Source organism: Podarcis muralis, chromosome 16, assembly GCF_964188315.1.
Source record: "Podarcis muralis chromosome 16, rPodMur119.hap1.1, whole genome shotgun sequence".
Taxonomy (NCBI): Eukaryota; Metazoa; Chordata; class Lepidosauria; order Squamata; family Lacertidae; genus Podarcis; species Podarcis muralis.
Window position 1 is genome coordinate 16064387 of NC_135670.1, and position 23472 is coordinate 16087858.

General features: G+C 47.8%; 1 protein-coding gene across 1 annotated transcript in view; it reads left to right on the top strand.

Moving 5' to 3' along the window:
- The first annotated feature begins 234 nt into the window (after positions 1-234).
- The window catches only part of SMG5 (SMG5 nonsense mediated mRNA decay factor), a 34812-nt gene continuing 11574 nt past the window's right edge, over positions 235-23472 (top strand). The window contains exons 1-13 of the mRNA XM_028709041.2: positions 235-609; positions 6914-7012; positions 8178-8301; positions 9897-10053; positions 12334-12423; positions 13229-13318; positions 14703-14781; positions 16732-16857; positions 18010-18078; positions 18776-18984; positions 19856-19993; positions 21028-21747; positions 23051-23220. Of these exons, the coding sequence (XP_028564874.2) occupies positions 524-609; positions 6914-7012; positions 8178-8301; positions 9897-10053; positions 12334-12423; positions 13229-13318; positions 14703-14781; positions 16732-16857; positions 18010-18078; positions 18776-18984; positions 19856-19993; positions 21028-21747; positions 23051-23220 (2157 nt within the window). The 5' untranslated portion in view covers positions 235-523. The remainder of the gene's footprint in view (positions 610-6913; positions 7013-8177; positions 8302-9896; positions 10054-12333; positions 12424-13228; positions 13319-14702; positions 14782-16731; positions 16858-18009; positions 18079-18775; positions 18985-19855; positions 19994-21027; positions 21748-23050; positions 23221-23472) is intronic.

Genomic DNA, 23472 nt, shown 5'->3' on the forward strand with positions numbered 1-23472 from the left:
CTTTTCTAGATCTATGCATGTATATGTATGTATCTATGCGGCCCTGGCGGTCTGGGTGGGGTGGCGCTCACGCGCGCCAGGCCCGGTCTCGCGAGAGGCGCGGGCGAGTTCTCGCGCGACTTGGCTGAGGTGGGCAGCCTCCTCCTCCGCCGCCGCGGCAGCCCCCGGGATCCCGATCGCGGAAGGAAGGAAGGAGGGAGGAAGGAGGGAGGGAAGGGAAGGGAGGAAGCGCGCGCACGGCGGGGCGGGGGAGGAGCCGGAGCGCGATGGCTGCCGGGCAAGGGGGCCGCCGGCGGCAGCAGCAGCAGCAGCAGGCTCGGCGGCAGCGGGGGAGTCTCGAGAGGCAGGCGGCGGAGGAGGAGCAGCAGCGGCGGCGGCCCCTGAGGCAGGGGCGGCGGGACGAGCAGCAGCTGGAGCGGCGCCGCGGGGAAGGCTGGGCCTGGAGCAGCGGCGGCAGGTGGAGCTGCTGAGGGAGCCCTTCGGAAGCCGCCGGCCACACGCGGGGCAGGCCCGGCTGGGCGCCATGAGCCAAGGCAGCGGAAGCGGAGGAGGAGGCGGCGGCGGCGGGGAACCCGAGGCCAAAGCTCTCCACACCAAGAGGCTCTACCGGTGAGGGAGAAAGGCAGGGAGACCCCACCCCCATCCCCGGTTTATCTCCCTCGGATCCGGGCCTCTTCCCCGCTCCCTTTCGCTGGGTATAGATACCTGGTCAAATGTTAATATATCTATCCAACTATATCTACGGAGGTCACGGTGACGGGCATGGTCCCCCCCCCCCCAAGTCCGCTCATATTTCTAACTCGCCCCACAACCAGCCCCGGGGCGGGGGGGGGGTGTGATTTCCCCGGTCCCAGGGCGGGTTACAAGAATTAAAACGCAATACTGGGACCCAAGGCTCTTTCTCTCTCTCACACACACACACACGGTTGTCGTCCCCCCCTTTATCCTCTCGTGAGGTTGAAAGGGCACAACTGAGTGGCCTAAGGTGCCCCCTTTTCCTCCCCCGTTTTATGTTCTCACCGACCCTGAGGAGGGAGGATAGGATGGTCACCATTATTTATTAGCCACCTACGGACCCAGGGTGGGTTACAACAATTAACGCCCAATATTATGACCTGGGGATCTTTCTCACATCCGTCTCTTCATCCTGCCCCCCTTTTGGGTTTCTGAGAGGATAAGGGGGGTGAGGATCAATTCCCCACCTAAGGACCCAGAGCAGGTTACACCTGTTTAAACCCAAGGATCTTTCTCATCCACCCACCCATTATCTTTTATCTTCCTTTGCATTTTCCTTTGCAACCCTATGAGGTGGCCACCCTATTTTGTATTTTTAGTGACCCTGAGAGGGATTGTATAGGTGAGGGGAGCTGTAAAGGCCAAGGTGCCTTCTCACCCCACCTTTAATCCTCTTGTCTTCACCCTCTTCACCTCTCTTGAATAGGTACCTGGTCACTTTAATTTTAATGTATATAAGGCAGAATATTGCTATATTATATCTATTGGAAGTCTGAGAGATGAATGTGCAGCCCTGAACAAGAGGCTAGGTAAAAGTTGTTGTCATTGTTATTATTCTTATTATTAAATTTATTGTGCACCTTTCACCAGGAGGTCCCGGGGCAGATTACAGCAATTTCAAATTCAGAAATTTAAAATAGTTAAAACTTATTTTGTATAGCTCAAGGTTCTTTCTAACCTCTCACACACCCTTTATTCTCTTTATTCCCCATGAGGTCAAAAGAGGACAACTGAATGACATAAGGTGCTCCCCCTCCTTCCCAGTTTTTTCCCTCAGCAATCCTTAAGTGAGGATGAAAGAGGGTGACTGAATGATTCTGAGGTGGAACAGGGTGACTGAATGACTCAAGGTCCCCTCCCCATCTTCTGAGCAACCCTGTGAGGAAGCCTGAGCTGAAAATGTGCCAAATCCCTTCATCCCCATCTTATTGTGAAGGGGTATGCTGTGAGAGAGAGGCTGGACCAAGGTCACCCAATGGCAACAGGGATTTGTACCTGGTTCTCTCCCAGCCACCCATTTCTGCCCTGATCCCACAGATAGCTTTCTGTCTTTGATGGAGCTTGGCAAGGAGGAAGCTTTCCTTAAATCTGGCAAACTCTCGCAAACTTATGGATCCATCATTCTTTTTTCCTCTCCACTGGGTGATAGGAGGCATTTGCAATTATTTTATTTCACCTTGCTCTGTTGTTGTTTTTTTAAAAGGTCCAGCCCTGCCCTTTTTTTAATCCACCCTGACCCTATCAGCCAGTTTCTTCTTCCATTCCCACTTAAGCAGAGTACGATGGAGCAGGAAACCCAGAGTCAAGGGTGTAAAGAAGTTGACAGTTTCTCCATCCCAGCCCTTTTTTTGGCAGGGCAGTAAAGGCAGACTCTCTTAAGTGATTCTCTTCTCTGGCACTTAACAAAGCTCTGTCCGCTGCATTCCCTCCATCATAATTTTCAGAACGTTATATGGAGGCAGGTTACTTCACAGATGGATTACGGCAACTCTCAGTGGCTATTCCCAGGCCACTGCATGCAAGTTGAATGCTGGATGCACTTTGTTGCCATGTCCCTCTGCTTCATAGCATATCACTTCAGAGTAAATAATTCTGTTCCTTTCTGTCCCCACCTCATCTGCTTTCCCTGTGGCTCCACATAGATTCTCCTGTCTCCTTCCTGACATTTTCTTAGACAGCAACCTGGATTTAGACCCTCCGGATGTTGCTGAACTACAACTTCCATCAGCCCTAGGCCAAGGACTGGGAATGCTGAGAGTTTTGAGTTCAGCAACGTCTGGAGGGCCAAGGGTTTTCCACATCTGGTTTAAGACAGAGTGGCAAACCCATGAAGCTGATTAGGCCTACCAGTACTCATTTTCCTCCCCATAATAGTGCTGGATTGGGAGGAAATATTTAAAGCTCTACATATAGCCCAGCATGGTGATGGGGTGATCTGAAGCTCCGATGCAGTGCCTGGATGAAATTAGAGGTTTAAACCTTGTCACCAGGTACTATGACAAGGATATGTGTGCTGTGTGCCTGCAGATGTGAATGGTTTGTGAAAATGCTCATGAGAGAGTGGCACATGACCCTTGGAGGGTAAGGCAGCCTTTTTCAAGGTTAGCTTTCTATGGTTTAGGCATTTCCCTGCCACATCGTAGGTCACATAGCTATCTTTTTGCGGAGGGCAGTGTGGAGTGAAGGAAGAAAACTGATGATGTAAGTGGTTTTTCTAAGGTCACTTAGTGAGCCTTTGGTTGAGTTTGAATCCTTGGCCAAGTACAGCTGAGGCTTGAGATGCAAACAGCTTTCCCTGCCTTCTTCCCTACAGTCAAAATGCTTGTCATTGGCTTGTGTTCATGGAGCATGGTATGCATTGCCATTTTCGGGTCTTTTAATAGACTGAGGCATTAGACTTGCTTTCTGCCAATAAGAAAACCCAGCAGTAGGTATCGAAATGCGTCAGCCAGGTCCTGTGCCAACCTCTTAATACCCCAAAGTGGCACTGCTTTCAGTTATATTGAAAATATCAAGTAGTTGGAAGGTCAGTACTTCTTAACTGTGAAGCCTTTAGGTTTGCTTAGAGAGTAAGGGGAAAGGGTGTGTTTGAAGCCTGGTGCTGAGCACCAGATGGCTAACTACTGCCCCAAATAGTCTTCTCGTATTCCTTGCAGCTAACTTTCCTGCTTCAAGGTACCCTGCACAAAGTTGTGCGGTACAGTACGTGTCTTTCTCACTGTCAAGTGAGCCCAAGTCACAGCTAGATTCCATGCCCCCCAGCCAACCTTGCCTGTGTTTTGTTTCTATTGTGCAGTCCCCAATCTCAAATTTTCCCTGTGCGGAATCTTGCTTGCAGAACGTCCTTCATTTTTTAAGGATGTGTACTGTGGGTCTATTAATGTGGACACCTTACCTGTGTCCATGCCCATTTTTGGCCCGAGCTGCCCCACCCAGTACTGGCATGTGGCCCCTGGAAGGCTTCTCACCAGAGAATGGAGCCCACCCTTACATTACAGCCTTAGAACCACGTGGTATTTGGCACCTGTGCAAGCTTTTATATCTTGGAGTGGGACTTTCCTTCCAGAGCAGTGGCAGCAAGTTCAGAACTTGAGGGCAGAAGCTGCTTGGGAGTTGCTGCTTTATGGGAATAGGTTGTGTATAGCAGTGTTTCCCAACCTTTTTTGGGCAAAGGCACACTTGTTTCATGAAAAAAATCTCGAGGCACACCACCATGCCAGATGGGGAAAAGTCACTTTTTACTTATGAAAAAAAAAAAAAAATAGTAACAGCATAGAAGGTAATGGTTATCTCTTTGATGTCTGATGGGAGGGCATTCCACAGGGCGGGCGCTACTACCGAGAAGGCCCTCTGCCTGGTTCCCTGTAACCTCACTTTTCACAGTGAGGGAATTGCCAGAAGGCCCTTGGCACTGGATCTCAGTGTCTGGGCTGAACGATGGTGGCGGAGATGCTACTTCAGGTATACTGGACCGAAACCGCTTAGGGCTTTAAAGGTCAGCACCAACACTTTGAATTGTGCTTGGAAAGGTACTGGGAGCCAATGTAGGTCTTTCAAGACTGTCGTTACGTGGTCTCGGCGGCAGGTAGCAGCGCTCACAGCTTACGGACTGCACCTTGTAACAGGTGTCTGGCCCAGCAGCCTAAGGCGGACAAGCCACTGAAACAGGCATTCAGAATCCATTCATTTCATAAAACCTGCAGGGCTCAATCTCTGTGTTTGTGTATGTGTGTGTTTCTGTTTTGCCCAAGGGTCTGGGGGTGGGAGAGAGCTCTTTAGCATGATGCTTTTAAAACAATTAAATTATCAACAAACAAACCTGATGATACGAATAGCAACGTCAGGTGCTGGGGGGGGGGGGGGAGAAGGGGGCCTACTCAGAAGTAAATACTGCGTCCAGGCGCAATTAGCGCTGATTTAAGGTGCACCAAGACTGCCTAAAAACCTCACCAAAGATATGCAACAAAGCGCTTCGTTGCAGAGGGGAGAGTTTGTGCACCGTGGAGGCTGGAGGGCTTCTATTCTACATGCGGGGGTTGGGGGGGCGAGGAAAATGTGCTCCGTGGTGGGGCGGGGAAGGCAAAGTTGCAAAAGCGCCCTGCTCCTTCTTCCGCGGAGGGAAACGCTCCTGCGGAGGCGAGAGGCAGCGAGGAGGCGACGAGGTGAGGCTTTTGTGAGGTAGGGAGAGGAAAGACGGGGGAGGGAACCCAAGGAGGATTTGCAAGAGAGGGAATGAAGGGGAAACGCGCCTCCCACGTGGAGCACTTTTCCCCGGGAAATGCACGGGGTGGGGTCGTGGCTGATCCGTGCTGCGCGCTCGCGTCGTGCGGCCCAAAGTGCTGCAGGATCGCCAATGCAAGACCCCCTTTTAAAACCTCCCCCTCCCCCAGCTCTGGAAAAAAAGGGGGAAGGGGATGGCGTCGGCGTCGGGGTGCGGAGGCTGCCCGTGCCCGGCCAGGCGTCGGTGGCGGTGTCAGCGCTGCTGCAGTGGCTGCTCCTCCTGCGAGCAGTGAGTGGAGCGCAGCCACAGCGGCGGCGGGGGGCGCGCGCGCGCTAGGGCGCAAGGCTGGCGGTGGCGGCGGGGAGCCCGGCGGAGGAAGGAACTTGTCCCTTCCCTCTGGACTCGCGCCCCCCGCAGATGTTGCGCCCGGTGCGACTGGCACCCCTGGCACCCCCCACGCTACGCCACTACTCCCACGGCACACTAGGCAACGTCCGGCGGCACACTAGTGTGCCGCGGAACACCGGTTGGGAAACACTGGTGTATAGGCTACCCTTTGCACACACAAACATACCCAGAGTGTGTCTGTGTGTTTATTGCCTGCCCTTCAACCTAAGGTTCTGGGGTGGGTTTTAACATTAAAGCCCAACAACTTGCAACTATAAAAATTGGACCTAAAAGCATACACCTCAAGAGGTTTGCTTCCAATATCTTCATATGGAAGAAGGTAGCTAACATTCTGTGGGAGCAAAGGAGGGAACAACTAGAGTGTACTCTCTAGTCAGGATTCAGCCACTGGCAGTTGGAGCTATGGACTGTCTCCATCAGTGGAGACTAGCCTGTCAAATGCGGCTGTTCTTTCTTCCTAACAGGTATAGACTCTGAAAGGGTGGGTGGCTCTGTTAGATTCTTGTCTGAAAACAGTCTGGTTACACCGTGACAGACTTACTATGCTACAAGCATTTGTGGACTAGAGCCCCTTGTCAGATACATTTTCAGCTGCTGCTGATGTGGATTGACGGCCAGGGAGTAGCAAGTGACGTGCTAGGTCAGGCCTGACCTCCTCCATGCAGCTGAATTCTGAGGGATGCTTGGAGAAAGGAGCAAGCACTTGAACTGGCTGTGCATTGCTTAAAACTGGAGGCTTGCCTCTTAGCTTAACCTGGCAGTAAAGGTAAACACAGTGACCAAAGGTAACTAGCCAGGTGGTGTGGCTATTGCACCCCAGAATTTTATCTGCAGAACTTGCACTTTTGCAAGTGCCACATGCTGTTCATTCTGCATTTGTGAGGAGTCGTTCCCTTTGTGTGGCTGCACTGGTGCTCTGGAACTCCCTGCCAATTGACATTAAGCGGGCACCCTCACAATACTATTTTAGACACCTGTTGAAAACGTTTCTGTTTCAGCGGGCTTGTCCAGACACATGATTTGGTTACATCTGTTTTTAAACTTGTTTTAGTGTGTTTAAATGTTTTCAGATGCTTTAAAATGTTTTAAATATGCTTTTATTTTATCACAGTACAGTATTATTTTGTCACCCATGTATCTTGATTGGGTGAACAAGCTTTAAGAAACCAAGGAAAGGAGGAAGATCATGGCAATACAGAATTCCCATGCAGCTCTCAAAGCTGTGTCTTCCTTATGTTAATACTTGCTGTTCTTTTGTGTCTCTTGTAGAGCTGTGGTAGAAGCCGTGCATAGACTGGATCTCATTCTTGGAAACAAGGCAGCTTATCAAGAAGTTTTTAAACCAGAGAACATCAGCCTGAGAAACAAGTAAGCAAGCTGAGTCTCTCTTTCTTTTTTAAGTTTTGTAGTTCACTTAGGGGCATGGTCTTGAAGGCACAAGATCTACCCTTGCTGGAACTAAGCAGGTATGGGAGGGACGCTTTGCATGGACTTGTGCACACTGCCTTCAGTTTCATGGAAGACCGGATATAAATGGAATAAAAAAAATACTTGCGGAAGCTTTATATTAATGATATGATATATAAGCCTGCCCTTTATCGGGCCAGTGGATTATTCAGTGCAGGATATTGCTTCGTTCTGCAGCAGATTTCAGACTTGTGGCCAGAGCTGTTGCTTTACACATAATGTTGTTTGGGAACACCCTTGCAGAAAATTTACCCCATAGTAAAGTTTACCTAGCCTATTCACCTGCACATACCTTTGTTAATTATGTGACACAGCAGTAGCCTGAAAAAACGATGTGTGTGTGTGTGTGTGTGTGTGTGTGTGTGTGTGTGTGTACGTGTACAAGGGGCTTGTGCATTTGGGAGTTCAGCGGAACTTGCACAGAAGAAGCTTCCAAACAGACTGCTCCAGCTCTCCCAGTTTTAAAAAGCTATCTTGCCTAGAGACAGTGACCAGGCAGTCTGGAAGCTAGACTGACTGCCACCATGTCCTGCTTTTTCCTTGGCTATTTAGTTGCCTCAACTATGTGGGGCTTCTTTTTTTAGTATAAAAAATATTTTACTGTTTTTTCAATTTTAAAATAGAATAAACTACAGCAATACTAATTAGTTTGTCATTTCTCAGGGGAAATGCCATAAGAGCAGCTTAAAGTTGGAACTGCTACTTAAAACAAGTTTATACCGCATATTAAAGTTTCTAGTTCAGTAAGTCCCTCCAGATGTTTCTAAGGGTTGGGGAGGTTGTCTTGAATGATTGCTATGTCTCATATGGGATGCCAGGTATTGTAAAAAGTGAAGGGTTCATCTGGCCTCTGGCTGCCCTGTCCTGACATTTTGTGTTAAGTTGTATTTTGCTAAGCTGTATTGTGCCATTGACCCAGATTGCAGGATGCAGTGGAAGATGGGTGGCTTCAGACTGCACATCTTTTTGTTCTGCTGGGAAGGGATCATAGCTTAAGTGGCTGTTCTTGCTAAGTTGAAGGCTAACCCCCCCTCTCTTTTGCCCACTCTCCAATTTCCTGCTCTAGGTTACGTGAACTATGTGTGAAGCTGATGTTCTTGCACCCAGTGGATTATGGGAGGAAAGCAGAAGAGCTGCTGTGGAGGAAAGTTTACTATGAAGTCATTCAGCTCATTAAAACAAACAAAAAGGCAAGCTGTCTCTGAACCTTTTTGAAAAAAGCATGTTAAAATTGAAAATAAAAAATAATAATGTACTCCTGCTTTCCCCAGCCTGGAAGCATAGTTCAGATGTAAACAGTAATAGCAAAGTTCCTACAAGACCTGAAGTGGAGAGAGACTGAAAGTTGCTAATATCAGTATGAAGGAAAATGTTAACACAACTGTATGGCCACCGGTCCATCATAAAAGTTGGTGGGATTTTTGTTTGCTTTCTGGCCACATGATGTTTTTGTGTCAGTTTTTCAGAAAGTGTTATGTCCCAAATTTCGTTTCCCCCTTGATTTTTGCATTTAAACCACTGGTTCTGAAACTTTTGGCCCCCCTCCCTCTTGATTCCATAAATTCACCCCCAGTGCCCCGTATCATATAGAAAACATTCAAAGTAGCAGTTTGCACAACCCATTCAGGAAGATAATAACACAATCCGCAACGATCAAATGCACATTTATTCAAAATCCAATTAAAACTATGTAGCTTAATTCACCAAAATGGATGAACTTCATTCTGTGATACCAGCTTTTCAAAGACTGATAGTCATTTACACTTCCAGTGCCCCCATGCTGCCCCCTTGCATCCTAGTGCTCCCCCTTAGTAATCAGCACTGGGGGCAGTGTCGCCCATTTTGGGAACCACGGATTTGAACCCGTTGCTTCTTTCCAGTTTCTAGCTACCAATATTCCTGCTGCCATTAATAAGTAAACAATTAAATGTTTGTACTCAACCCTTGGTTGTCTCCACTGAATATGCTCAACATTGGTATTTCAATGGGTTTCTTTTAAAAAGATTTCCCCAGTATTTTATTTCTACAAATACCTCATCCCATGACTCAGATCTCATCCTTGATCTTGTTGTTCTAACATGTAAAGGCAGCAACATAAAGTGGATGAGCTACTTCTCTTGTGGGGTCACAGTGGTGGTTCTTAAGCTGCCTGCAGCCTTGGCTGCAGATTACACAGAGCAGCACCCCACATGACCCCTGGTTCTCCTGACTTTTTCCTTCCTTGCTTCAAGTCTGTGGAGTGAATAGTGCATAGAAATGGCTACGGTCATGGAAGCCTAATTAAGGAGGCAACAGACGGTGTACTTGCATGCAAAACTCCTTTTGTCTGCAGCATGCAGAGGAAGGCTAACTTTGAGTTGGTGATTGCTCCTTATTATCAGCTGAGGGGAGAGAACAGCAGCAGCGACTGCCCCAAATCCCCTTCCGTTGACTTAAGGGAGGGTGCAGCTTTTCCCAAGCCCACCATTGGAGAATAGTGGAGTTGTACTCACTTTCCAAAGCGTAAAAGCCATAAACTGACTTTTCACCAGCAAAGTAGCCCTCAGGCTGGCACAGCTCATCCGTGGTAGGGGGACGACAAGTAGCAAAATGCCAGTGGCAGCCTACACATTGCAAGTTCAACAGAAGAGGGGTGGCATAGAGTGGCCAGAAAAAGAAGAGTTTTCTGCTGAACTTAGCTACCTTTTGAGAACAGGGAGGGGGATGAAGGTGATGGTGAAGCAACTGGGGATGTGTTCTAACTTTATTTTCCCTTCCCCTCTTCTTTTTGCTCCCCACCCCACAGCACATTCACAGTCGCAGCACCCTAGAGTGTGCCTACCGGACTCACCTTATTGCTGGCATCGGCTTTTACCAACACCTTCTTCTCTATATCCAGTCTCATTATCAGTTAGAGCTGCAGGGCTGTATTGACTGGACACATGTTACGGATCCTCTGATAGGTCAGTATCCAAATGTTGGCATGCATTTTATTTACCATTCATTTATTGCATTTGTACCCCTACCTTTCACCCCAAGGTAACATCCGTGGTTTTTTTCCATCTCATTGAATACCCACAACAACCCTGTGAGGTGAGTTAGGCCAAGAGGCAGTGAGTGGCCCAGGGTCACCCCGTGAGCAATGCCTAGTGGGGAATTGAACCCTGGTAATGGAGGCAAATTTAAAAGCCAAAGCTATAGTTATAGGGCATACACTACATCTTGCCAGAGTGGGGATGGTTGCAACCACTTGAACCATATGGCTCCTAGGATGGCCAAGTGTCCTACTTTACAGGGGGTGCAGTTCTCTGTTTGAAGGAGCATGCAGTCCAAGTCCAGTCTGAAAATAAAGAGCTCTGAGAAGAGCAAGTGGGGATGGTTGTGGGGAACCTTGAAATACCTCGGCTGCAGTTTGAGCAGGCACACATTATGTTTAAATGATGGCAATGAGCTTGATGGCCAACTAGGGATTCAAGCCCTTCCTTTCCAAGTCTTAGTCCAGCACTCTAACCACTACTCCACACAGGCTCTCTGTTTTAAGAACATTTTATTCAATGCAATGGTTACTCAGATCATCTGCACTTACCCATTTACTTACGTAACGGAAAAGCTCAGTATCTGAGATGTCCCTCCCATTGCAAACTTTGCACAAACCTTACGAAAACGATGAGAGCACCCAGCTTTTAAGAACAAGGGCAGAGGTTACCTTTTAGTGTGGCAGGAACCACCTCTGGGATGCCCTCCAATCCATAACATACACATACGTCATAGTCATATGGAAGCTGGCAGCCATTGAACCTAGAACCTTCTGCATGCCAAGCATGTGTTCTGCTGCTAATCTTTGCTCCTCCCCATATCCAAGGTGGGTTGATTATCCTGGCCATGTTTGTATTTCTCTGGAGCACTTACGATGGTCTTTCTTGACTGGGCTGTTGCAGCATTTTAACACACATTTGGGCAAGACAATCAGAATTCAGAAATTTATACATGATTGGCAGTCAGATGACTGACTCCTTGAAAAAAGGGAGTCCATACTGAAAAGTGTCTAGATACAGATATTTTATTTTAAGGTGTTATCAGTGTTATGCTTAAATCTAGGAAAGTGAAAAATATGAGGTAAGGTGTTGTTCTGTATAGAATTGTTTTGTGAGTTTTGCATTTCTAATAGGGCTTACATAATTCACTTCTTTCGTTTAAACACGTATGGGTCTTATCCATCTGTTAAATGGGGCTTTACAAAATGGCATCTGGGTTGGTTTTTACAGCTTTGCTCTTGGTGTAATTAATCTTGATTGCATTATAAGCTGCTGAGTTCTCAGTAAATGACATAACATAGAATTTTCCAGATAGTTTGTGAAGGATCTGGTTTTGCAGAGGCGTTTGGGGGAGGAGTGGGATCTGATAGCCAGATGAGTCCTGTGAGATGGCTAGCAACGGCTTTTTTGTTCACTTGGACATGCTCAGTTCTTGACTGGTGGGAGTCCATCGTTTTCTTGATGGCTGCCTTCCAGAATGATGCACTGAGAGACTCGTGTCCTTGGCAACCATCGCTGAGAGAATCCCATTAATACTGCTGCAGAACTTAAGCCCTCAGAATGCCTTCTAATCCACATTTAAGATTGTGTAGCTTTTGACACATTAATTGCACTTTGAAATCTTACCTGGGTTGCTATTGTGGTGGGGGCAGAACTAAAATCCATAGTTGTGGGGCTTAATGTATGTCCAGAGTATGTATGGATGTCGTTTTTGTTCCAAACATTTCTTACAGCACTCTAGTACAGAAATTAAGGGGACCTTTTTGTATTGCATGTTGTTCTCCAGCCTTTGCCAACCTGGTGTCCCCCAGATGTTCTGGATTACAAACTCAGCTGGCTCCAGCCAGTGGAACTAAGACATCTGGTGCACAGCAGGTTGCCGAAGGCTGTTTTGCTGTCATGGCTATTGGAGCCAGGTGGTGGACAGCATAGGACTGAAACCCCACCCCATTGGCCACATGAGGTCATCTCTGCCCCCCTGAGGCTGTTCAAGCTTTTTACTTTTCCAAAAATAAAAGCAGAGGCTTTCAGGAGATCACAATCTGCAGTTTGTGTGGTCTATTTGTGGAACAAGCCGAGCCATATGAGCAAAGGCAAGCATGATGGTTCTGGTGTGGGCAGACTCTCCACCATCGGTTTAGAGCCCCAGCTGCCTTGTTCTTGAGCAGTGCTCATCCCAGGTTACCCTATTCCTTGTGTCTTCCATAGGCTGCAAGAAGCCTGTATCTGCATCGGAGAAGGAGATGGAATGGGCGCAGATGGCCTGCCACCGGTGTCTGGTTTACCTGGGGGATTTAGGTGAGTGCTAATAGTGGAAGTTGGGCTGCTGCTCTGGCCCAGTGAATCCACAGTTTTCTTACATTGCAAAGGGGAAGCAGACTCCATTCATTACCGACTAGCAAAGCCCTAAATGGCTTCGGACTGTCTCATCAAAAGCCCCTTTAATAATTCCCTATGTGACCTCTGTGTAGATGACAATGATGTGTTAATGATATTCCATGCTTGTTGGGCTTCCTCCTTTTGGGTTTTTTCCTTAACCTGAGCTTAAGACTCTTCCAGGATTCCCCTCCCGAAAAAGTTCTGGGATTTGGGAACTAGAGTTATCCTAGTACAGTGGTACCTCGGGTTACATACGCTTCAGGTTACATACCCTTCAGGTTACAGAGTCTGTTAACCCAGAAATAGTACCTCGGGTTAAGAACTTTGCTTCAGGATGAGAACAGAAATTGTGCTTCGGCGGCGCGACAGCAGCAGGAGGCCCCATTAGCTAAAGTGGTGCTTCAGGTTAAGAACAGTTTCAGGTTAAGTACAGACCTCCGGAACGAATTAAGTACTTAACCCGAGGTACCACTGTAGAGTTGGAGGCATTTATGTTGTGTTTCTAGATATTGCATTGGACTTTGGTAACTTCAAGAGGATTGTGAAAAGTTATTTAAACTTTCCAACTGCCCAGAGATGTGAATTTGTTCCATTTATTGAGTAAAGCCTCACTATTTCACTTGCCCGTAAGGCCTCCCAGATGGTTTTGTAGCATTGTGCTGCAATTCTACACCTTTTCTTACTGCAATCCATAAGTCTCTTGTGTGTGCTTCTTCCTCATCAGCTCGGTATCAGAACGAATTAGCAGGTGTGGACACAGAATTGCTGGCCGAGAGATTTTACTATCAAGCCCTTTCTGTTGCACCACAAATTGGTAAGTGTTTAGTCCATGTCTTATGATCCTTCCCCCAGATTTGTCTACCAGGCAATTTTGTCTTCAAGTTACTAGCCCATTGGAATGTTTGCCAGCCTGCTCACAATTAAGATGGTCAGTATTTGTAAACTACTGCCCTGCCTTGGGCTGCTCTTGGCTCTTGTTGGAGGCAATGGAGCAAGGGATTCTTTGACAGATCTGAGCTAAATTGGGCCTGTGATGGTTATCTCCCAAGCTGAAAGCAAAGTGGGTGTATCACGTACATGCACACTGTCCTTCCTGTGTGTTGTCTGCTGAGAGAAATCCCCAGTACTCAACAGCTTCAGGACTTTTCCTACATGTTTAGTGGAAGCATCTCTGGGCCCACCCAGCCTGTCAACCATGGATGTGGGAAAACGACAGCATCACTATGTGCCGCCATGACTTCTCTCCCTGGATTCAGAGGGCAGTGGTGGTGTTGGCAGTAACCTTTCCCACTGTTGCAGCTATTTTCTCTTCCTGATTACTCTGGACAGGAAGGCGGTGGAGAACCCCTTTCCTCTGTCTCTCAGCCAGCACAGCAAGGAGTCGCTTAATTGGCAGAGCCAACATTGCCAGTCCATCAGCCAATTTTTATGTATTTAAAAATGTGTCCCTTGCTTTTTGAAGAACTATTTCCACAAAGCAACTTCCTGTGCCCAATAAAAAACAGTTCCACAGTTCAAACGATGTTCTTGGGTCTGTGGAAGCTCAGCCTGTGTGGATCTGGCCTGTAAAATCTTGATGACAGCTGTAGGACCAGGCAGCACAGATGTTTTGAAAGCTGTTTTGGCTGCTTCCAGGGCTTTAGACACAGCCTGGCCATAAAGGGAAGGGGGCTGAGGGATTCATGCATTGCAGGATCAGTTATCAAGCTCCCACTTCCTGTCCCTTCTGGGTTCCTCTTAAGTTCCTCCTTCCAGCTGCTCAAATGGTGGAAATGACTGGATATGCCTGTCTGGAAGGAGCCCATCGCCTCTGGTCCTTTATGGGCTCTAACACAATCTCTTATGCAGTCTCTTACCTCTTAGTTCCTGCAAAGTAAGGAAGAGCAGCCCCTTGTACTTGCAAAAAGGCCATGGGTTGTATATATGTATGTATGAAATTTCTATGCTGCCCTTCATCTGAGGATCACAGGGCAGTTTACAATATAAAAGCAGAAAATTGCATACCATAGTAACAAACAAAAACAAACACCCCACGAGTGTATGAGTAGACCCATTGAAATCAGTGGGTTCTGAATATGACTTGGTCAGGTACAGCCGCAGATCCTAGGTGGGATTCTAGACTCCAGGGTTTTTGGCTGTTGTTGGGAGATTTGGACAAGCACATGTGGAGCTGACTCACTTCTGCCTTTTTGGGACAGGTATGCCTTTTAACCAGCTGGGGACACTGGCGGGGAGCAACTACTACAACGTGGAAGCCACCTACTGCTACCTGCGCTGGTGAGTGTGCCTCCCAAGGAGAGCGAGTCCACCTGTTGCTTTGGGGCAGAGAGGACTTTTCACTGTGCAGTGTATCGCCTGTTGACTTTCTTGCTCTGTGCATAGCTGGAATGTGGTTCCCATAGCTGCCTAACCTGACTGCCTGGATGCTGGTTGCTCTGTTACAAGTGTGCGCGCAGTCTGTGCCCTTGGGCTGTCAGTCCTTGAAAAGCAGCTAAAAATAAATCAATCCCAGGAACTTGTGAGCGGGGTGGTGCTGTGTAGCTTGCAAGTCGGTTTTAGGCACCAAATTCCACAGAATTTCTGCTTTAATTATTTTTAAAATACATTGTAAACTTCAAGTGAGAGATGAGTACGTCTCCCCAAAGAGGCCTGCCAACTCAGAAGATTCCATCGTTGCTAGTATGTCTAGTGCTGTCACCTCTCCAGATCTAAGTTGGTTCCAATATTGTACAAATGGGGTTCATTTTTTGTTTTGGAAATGTGCTTGTTGATCGAGTCTTTCCACTCCGCAGATGTTGGAGCTTGTAGGCTTGCTCAGAAGCATAATATCCCTTCCCTCCTAGACCTTTTAAAAGCAAAATTGTAACAGTTTCTGGTGGCTTTTCCTCTTCCCCTCTCAAGCTGTTTCTTACCACCTTCCTGAAAAGGTGGGAAGACCTCATTCATACTCTGAACCCTGTGGCATGCACAGGAGCTTCAGTGAAGAGGCAAGGCATTCTATCATTTGTTTATTTATTTATTACATTTATAGCCCACATTTTGTTCAATCAGCTCAAGGTGGCGTACATAGTTCTCCTCCCACCCACCCCCAATTTATCCTCACAACGCTATGAGGTAGGTTAGGCTGAGAGTGAGTGACTAGCCCCAGGCCACCCAGTGAGCTTCATGGCTGAGTGGGGATTTGAACCCTTGTCTCTTCGGGCCTAGTCTGACACGCTAACCACTATATCACATTTGCTCTCTTAATTTGTGTCATTGGAGAGAGTCCTGTTTCTGACAATACAAAGTAGGGAATCCCACGCTTTTCTTTCAGAACTCTGTGGAGGAGGGTGACTATGCTAGACAGGGTGGGAAAGTTATCCTAGTTGATGGGTATGTGGAGCTCTGTGACTTAAAAACATGAGCGACTCTGCCTCTCTCATGTTACATTTTAGATACATACCCAAAAGCTGTGTGTGAGAGAGAGGTGTTGGTAATTTTGTCAAATAAACAGGCACATTAATGAGAGAGGATTAGCTGAGGTTTGCTCAGTGGCAAACATGGGGTTCTTGCTCTGGAATAGTGTGAATCAGCCTGCATGCTTGGGTGTGTGAGTGATGCTTGACGAAGTGACTGAAACCAGAGGGGACACTGAATGAGATTTCTAGTGGTTGACAGGGGTGTGCTGTACCTTGGGTTTATTGTGAAGGGAAGGAGTCTGACCTCACAGGGATTGCACCTTCTCCCATTTCCGGCACAGCCACAAATAGGAATTTTGAAGCTTCTGTTTTCAATTCAGTGCAGCTAGTCATGTTGCCTGAACTTGGCAAACTATTATTAATTATGGTTTGTTTGAAACAAACCAGCTTAAAACTCTGGTTTGTGCCAGCAAGCCATGGTTATGATTAGCCACAGTTTAGGCATTGAATACAATGCTAAACTGTTTAACTGAAACCAGAAGTGAAAGTTTCTGAACTTCTGCTTTGATGCCAGGAGGAAGGAAATGTCATTCTTAACAAAATATGAGATCTGGATGCAGCCAAGGCCTTGCAGAGCTTTGCTCAAAGTCTCACAAGTGTAAAACTAGTTAAGTGAAACAAGCAAAGAGGTGCAAACCTGCTTGATTTCAATAAATTCTACAGGTGGCAAAATTCTGCTCTTTTGACCTTGTCAAGTGTAACCCGCTGCTTGTTTGGGGTTTTACTGAGAATTTAACATTTCTGCTTTTGGGGTTTTGTGCCTGTTTAGTATCCAGTCTGAAGTGTCCTTTGAAGGTGCTTATGGGAATCTCAAACGCCTGTATGATAAGGCGGCCAAAATGTATCACCAGCTGAAGAAATGTGAAACCAGGAAACTGTCACCCAGCAAAAAGAGGTAAGGACGTAATGTGGTTCAGTCCTGTGGTGAGCAGATCTCAAAATCTGTCCAGTGTTCTGGTAGACATGTCCAGAGGTAGAGTGTTATCCAGCCTCTGTGAACATTACCTAATTCCATAGAGAAACACCTGTGACTGACCCCAGCGGGATGACATGCCAATGAGCACATGTAAACCACCACCACCCCGAATGTATGGGTTTGATGTATTGTGATGGTTTCCTAATAGTCATCTGGAGTTAACACCTGCAATTTGAGCCTTAAGGGGGAAGGGAAGGAGGGACACACCATTTGTGTGGTGCTGCATGTGAGAATTGAAATGCAAGTGGATGAGGCTGTGCAGGCTGTTTGGGTGTGCAAAGGTGTGCTACTGCCGTCTTGTTTACCATAACAGCCTATTTCATGGATGGGGAAAGTGATGCAGAGAGAAATGTCTGGTTCAAGGCCAGCCTGAGCTGAGGTTTATATGCAACACCTTGGCCGGTCCAAGCCTGGCCCTACTAAATTTTAGCGATGGGTTTTCTCAGTATTAAGAATGTGGTAACTGAGGGGTTATGAGAGATGGAAAACTGTAGCTTTGTGCAATTGAGGCTTATTCAGCATTAGGACTCTCACAACTTGTCTTTCCTGACTGCTCTTCAGTTGAGGCTCCAGTGCACTTTGGTGAGTGAAGTGGTCCTTTGCCAAAGCTGCTGCTGTTTGGATTCTCCTCCCTCCTATTCCAAATTGGAGAATGTGCCTGCCACATACTAATATTGGTTGTGCCTGAAATTTCCTTTGCCTTTGTGGTGCTAGCTGCATAGCTATAGGACTTCTTCAGAGTCTTAAGAAAGCATTATATTACAAGGGGTGAAAATGACCAAATGACGAGAAAGAGAAGGAACAGTCCAGATTCTGTGCCGAGCAAAGTGAACTCTGCAATCTCTAGAAAATAAGTAGATTGAGTAGATTTGCCACAGTTCCCCATTTTGCAGAAATGCCTTCTCCTTTGGTGAACTTACTTTGCTTATAGTAGTCTTGGGGGTGGAGCTAGAGCTGTTGGGTACTAAGGCCTTATCTGAAACCACAGAAAAATCTTCCTTGACTACCTCCTTGGGATAATTGTGCCCTTCCTCCTCTCTTTCCCTCTCCCAACTCCCCCCCCTCCCGCAGGTGCAAAGACATTAAGAGGTTACTGGTGAGTTTCATGTACTTGCAGAGCCTCCTTCAGCCAAAGAGCAGGTGAGTCTTCTGCCTCTTTATTCTTACTGTGCTGTTTTGTTAACTCTTGATATAACTCTTGTAGCTGAAGCAAATCACTTTTACATTGGGATAATATACTGGTCCAAACAATCTCAAGGGCATTGGAATAACTTCCCATGAGGGGAAGGAGAATTCCTTGCTCCAACACTCTTCTGCATTTTTGTCATGGATTGACAGCATTGCCTTTTCACCGGTTGAGAGTCTCCCACCACTAGGGAGGATGCATCACCCTTGAGAAGGGCCATAGCTCAGCAGTAGAGCATCTGCTTTGCATGCCAAAGGTCCTGGGTTCAATCCCAAGTAGGGTTGGAAAAGGCTTTCTGCCTGAAACCCTGGAGAGCCACTGCTGGTCAGTGTAGACAATAGTGATATAGATTGACCAGTGGTCCAACTTCATATAAGGCAGCTTCTTAAGTTCCTAATTTGTCGGGTGAGTCTAAAGCACCTTGGGGAGAATGTGCCCTCAGATTAAGTATCAGGGTTGCCTGGTTCTTAGTTACCCACTCGTCGGTTCAGCCTCTGCAGATGAGGACTCTGATAGCTCGTTATGGGGGTTGCATAACCACTGTGGTTGCCTAGGGTTTGGAGAGGCTTGACCTGTTTCAACTGCTTGCACCTCCTGTTTGCTGTGGGACAATCCTCTGTGGCTCATCTCTCCTTGTCACCCACCTCTCAGTTCTGCAGACTCTGAGCTGACGTCTCTCTGCCAGTCAGTACTGGAGGATTTCAACCTCTGCCTCTTCTACTTGCCCTCTTCGCCCAACACGAGCTCTGCCAATGACGACGAAGAGGAGTGCGAGAATGGCTACTCCTTCCTGCCAGACCTCCTCATCTTCCGGATGGTCATTGTCTGTCTGATGAGCGTCCACAGCCTCAAGAGGGCAGGTGAGCAGCGTGGCTGCGTGTGGTGTGTCCTCCTCTTGCAGACTTGGTGTGCAGGTTTTAAGCTGCCTTGTCGGACTCTCATTATAATATGATTGGTTGAACTGAGCTAGCATCTCTCAAACTCTTCCTGTTTCCAGAACAGCAGCAAAGATGAGGTGGTTCAGCATCCACTTCATAAAACACAGTCATTGACTCCTGGGCTCAGGTGCTCACAGAGTAAATCTGGGATCGAAGCATTTTCATTTCATTTCACTTTAAATTTGTATTTTCATAGAATCATAGAGTTCATAGACTCAAAGAGTCTGGATATTTAGCATATCATCATTAGCATTAGCATTTATTAAATTTGTTAGTTGCCTTTTTGCCATGGCAATTTGAAGCAACTAGGATGGGATAATATATTAAAACATCCCACTCGCTCTAAAAGGCCATAGATAGTTCAAAGCCAAAGGCCTGGTTTAAAAGGAGTGTTTTTGCCTGGCGACTGAAGCCTATGTAATGATGACACCAAGTGAGCCTTCCCAGGGAGAGCATTTCACAAACAGGGAGCCAACACTGAAAAGGCCTGATCTCAAGTTGCCACCCTCCGGACCCTCCTGTGGAAGGGGGCACATGATATATGCAAGTGGCTGAATGGAGTTCTTAGTTTTGTTGCAGAAAGGCTTTTTAAATCTCTGAATAACAGTGAGTTGACAAGAATTTTAACTTTGATCACATAAAGAAGCCCAATGGCATTTGGGTGCCTGCAGTTGAATAAAGGTAAATGCATAATTATGGAGTTTGCTCCCCCACGGACGTTGCAGGCACTGTTTTTCCCATTCAGTTGCCAGCTCCCCTTGACGCTGATGCTTCCTCATCTCTCTCCTTACAGGCTCCAAGCAGTATAGTGCAGCCATTGCATTCACACTGGCCCTCTTTTCGCACCTCATCAACCACGTCAATATTCGCCTGCAAGCAGAGCTGGAAGAAGGCGAGAATCCAGTTCCAGCCTTTCGGAATGATGGCACAGGTGAGGGCTGCAAGAAGGGTTAAGTTTGCCCATTCTAAGATCCTTGCCTTCCATCTTCCACACTGCGTTCTGCTCTTGTGACGAGGCAGGCAGTGGTGAAAATAATCTGGTTAACAGTTATTTACTTTTCCTAGGGGATCCTGGGAAGTTCTTTGGGGAGCGTCTGTAAGAACTTGAAAATAGCCCTGCTGAATCAGACCAAAGGCCTGTCTGGCTCAGCACCTTGTTTACAGAGTGGCCAGCCAAATACCTATAGGAAGCAGGGAGACAGGACCCAACCCCAACAGAAGATAGTAATTGAAGCCAGTGATAGCCTTTCCAAACCCCTTTTAAAGCCATCCAAGTTGGGGGTCAATACCTTAGTTTAACTTACGTTCTGTGTGCAGAAGTCTTTCCTTTTGCCTGTCATGACTCTCCCACCATTCAGCTTCACTGGATGAAGATAATAACACAATACTGTGGTACCTTGGTTGTCAAACTTAATCTGTTCTGGGAATCTGTTCGACTTCCAGAACCGTTCGAAAACCAAGGCACAGCTTCCAATTGGCTGCAGGAGCTTCCTGCACTCCGTCGGAAGCCGTGGAAGCTGTGTCAGACGTTTGGCTTGCAAAAAACGTTTGCAAACCAGAGCACTCACTTCCAAGTTTGCGGCGTTTGGGAGCCAATTTGTTTGGGAGCCAATCCGTTTGACAACCAAGGTACCACTGTAAAACTATGAACAGCAACAATGAATTGCACAGTAATTAAAAATTCAGTTAAAACTATTTAGTTTAATTAATTCAACAAAATTTATGAACTTGATCCAGTGAGACCAGCTTTCCAAAAATCTGACACAGTCATTCACACCTCCAGCACCTCCTTCCATCTCTTGCCCCTTTGCGCCCCCCCAGGTAATCCCACCGCCCCCCAAGGTGCCAACTTCAGGAACCACTGATATAAAGTCTTTGTGGCAGGTGTTGCAACGAAATAGTAGTCAAGCCGGTTTGTGTATCTTTAGAGTTTCCAAAAATGTGTGTTCGGCTGCTCTTTTGCAGAGGATCTGGAGGCCCGGGAATCCTTGAACTCCATTGAGAGAGAAGCCGAAGGGGACCTGGCCAACCACCGACCCAGCGAGGAGCAGCGGAAGAGCGAGAGCAAGAAGGGCAAGAAATACTCACGCCTCTCCTGCTTGCGCCGCCGCCGCCATGTCCAGAAGGTGGACGAGAGCGACCTGAGCGAGGGCTTCGACTCCGACTCCAGCCCAGATTCCACCAAAGGGAGTGACGGCTCAGAGAGCGGCTCAGAGAAGAGCGACGAGGAGGCCGAGGCGGCTTTTGACGTGGAGACCGACTCGGACATGAACAGCCAGGAGTCACGCTCGGACCTGGAAGACATGGAGGATGAGCCAGACGCCGAGGGGGCCAGCCAAGCCAAGGGCATGAAGAACGGCGCCCCGGAGGCTTTGGACTCTGCGGAAGGGGATGTTGGCAGGCTGGTGGACTTGAAAAGCCCTGGCGTTGCCAAGACTGAGCCCCTGCTGGAGCCTCCTGTGGCCAACGGGCCAGGCTTGCTGGGCGCCAGTGATGCCAGTATAGCCAGCAACCTCCAGGCCATGTCCACGCAGCTCTTCCAGACCAAGCGCTGCTTCCGACTGGCCCCCACTTTCAGCAACGTCCTCCTCAAACCAAACTGTGAGCTGCCTGCCCCGAAAGAGGTGGCGGACAGCAAGCCATGTGTCAATGGGGACGTGGAGAAGTCCAAAATGAATGAGCAAGGTGAGAGAGAGAGAGAGCCTGCACACTAGATTGGAAAGGAGATCCCTTCCATGAATGGAGAAAAGGGTGTGTGAGCAGAAGTGGGGTGGAAAGACCTTAGGATTTTGTAGAGGGTGATTTGTGGGCAAGATCTGGCTGACACAGATCCCGGTTGCCAACCTAGAGGTGTAAGTGGGGAAGGGGGCAAGATGAGAACTCCTTTGATAACCGTTTCCAGGCCAGCAATAGCCATGTGCCCCCAAAACATTGCTGTCTTAAAGTGGGGTGACAAACCTGTCTTCTAACCTTTGACATTATATCCCCATCTGCACTATACAGTCAGAGCAGCAGCCTATCTCAGTCATGGCTTATTCCTCCTAAGAATCCTCAGAAGTGTAATATGTTAAGGGTGCTAAGAGTTAATTGGAGGTCCCTTTTCCTCCTCACAGAGCTGCAATTCCCAGAGTTCCCTGGGAAAAAGGATTGGTTGTTAAACCGCTCTGGGACTTGTAACTTTGTGAAGAGAATAGGGGTCTCCTAACAACTCTCAGCGTGGGACGCGGGTGGCGCTGTGGGTAAAAGCCTCAGCGCTTAGGGCTTGCCAATCGAAAGGTCGGCGGTTTGAATCACCACAGCGGGGTGCGCCCCCGTTGCTCGGTCCCAGCGCCTGCCAACCTAGCAGTTCGAAAGCACCCCCGGGTGCAAGTAGATAAATAGGGACCGCTTACTGGCGGGAAGGTAAACGGCGTTTCCGTGTGCTGCGCTGGCTTGCCAGATGCAGCTTTGTCACGCTGGCCACGTGACCTGGAAGTGTCTCCGGACAGCGCTGGCCCCTGGCCTCTTGAGTGAGATGGGCACACAACCCTAGAGCCTGTCAAGACTGGCCCGTATGGGCAGGGGTACCTTTACCTTTAACAACTCTCAGCACCTTTAACAAACCTCATTTTCCAAGATTCTTTGGGGGAAGCCATGACTCTTTAAAGTGGTATGGTGCTGCTTTAAATTTATACTGCAGATGGGGGCAGAAGCGTGGCAGAAAGGAAGTTGAGGCAGGGTGGTGTACTAAATTGTGCACTAAATCTCCACCACCACCATCCCTACTCGTAGGGAGTGGTTTTTTTTCTGTGAAGGTGCCAGCTACTGCTTTTAATCACCTCTAGATTAAAACTTGATAAAACCTCTTGATTCCCAGAGGCCAAATAAAAAGCACTTGGCAGGATAGGTGGGTGTCTCTCCTCTGGAGGGGAATTGCATTTCCCAATCTGCGCTCCTTGTTTAATTATCTAAGTTCCTTGTTTTTAACGATCCGTTTGTCTTGTCCAAGATGATGTTTCTGAGTCGGAAGAGAGCGTCTCTAGCAGTAAATCCTGCAGGAATGAGCGTTCTCTCCAGGAGAAGCTGGAGATCATCACCAACGAGGGGTTGCTGCCGACTGTCAAAGTATTTCTGGACTGGCTGAGAACCAACACTGATCTCATCATCATGTGTGCACAGGTAGGGAGGGGTAATGGGGGAGAATCCCACTTACACGACTTCTTCAGCTTACACCTCTGGGCTGTTGAATGAGCCTCTATCTCGTGCACTCAACCACTGCAGTTGCCAGCCTGTATAAAGCAGTTTGCCATTAACTGCTAAAAGTAGAAGTAACTGATAAAAGCAGTGGGTCCCAAAGTGGGTGGTACCATCCCTGGTGGGGTCGTGGGATTACCGGGGGGGAGGGGCTCTGGAGGTGTAAATGACCCACAG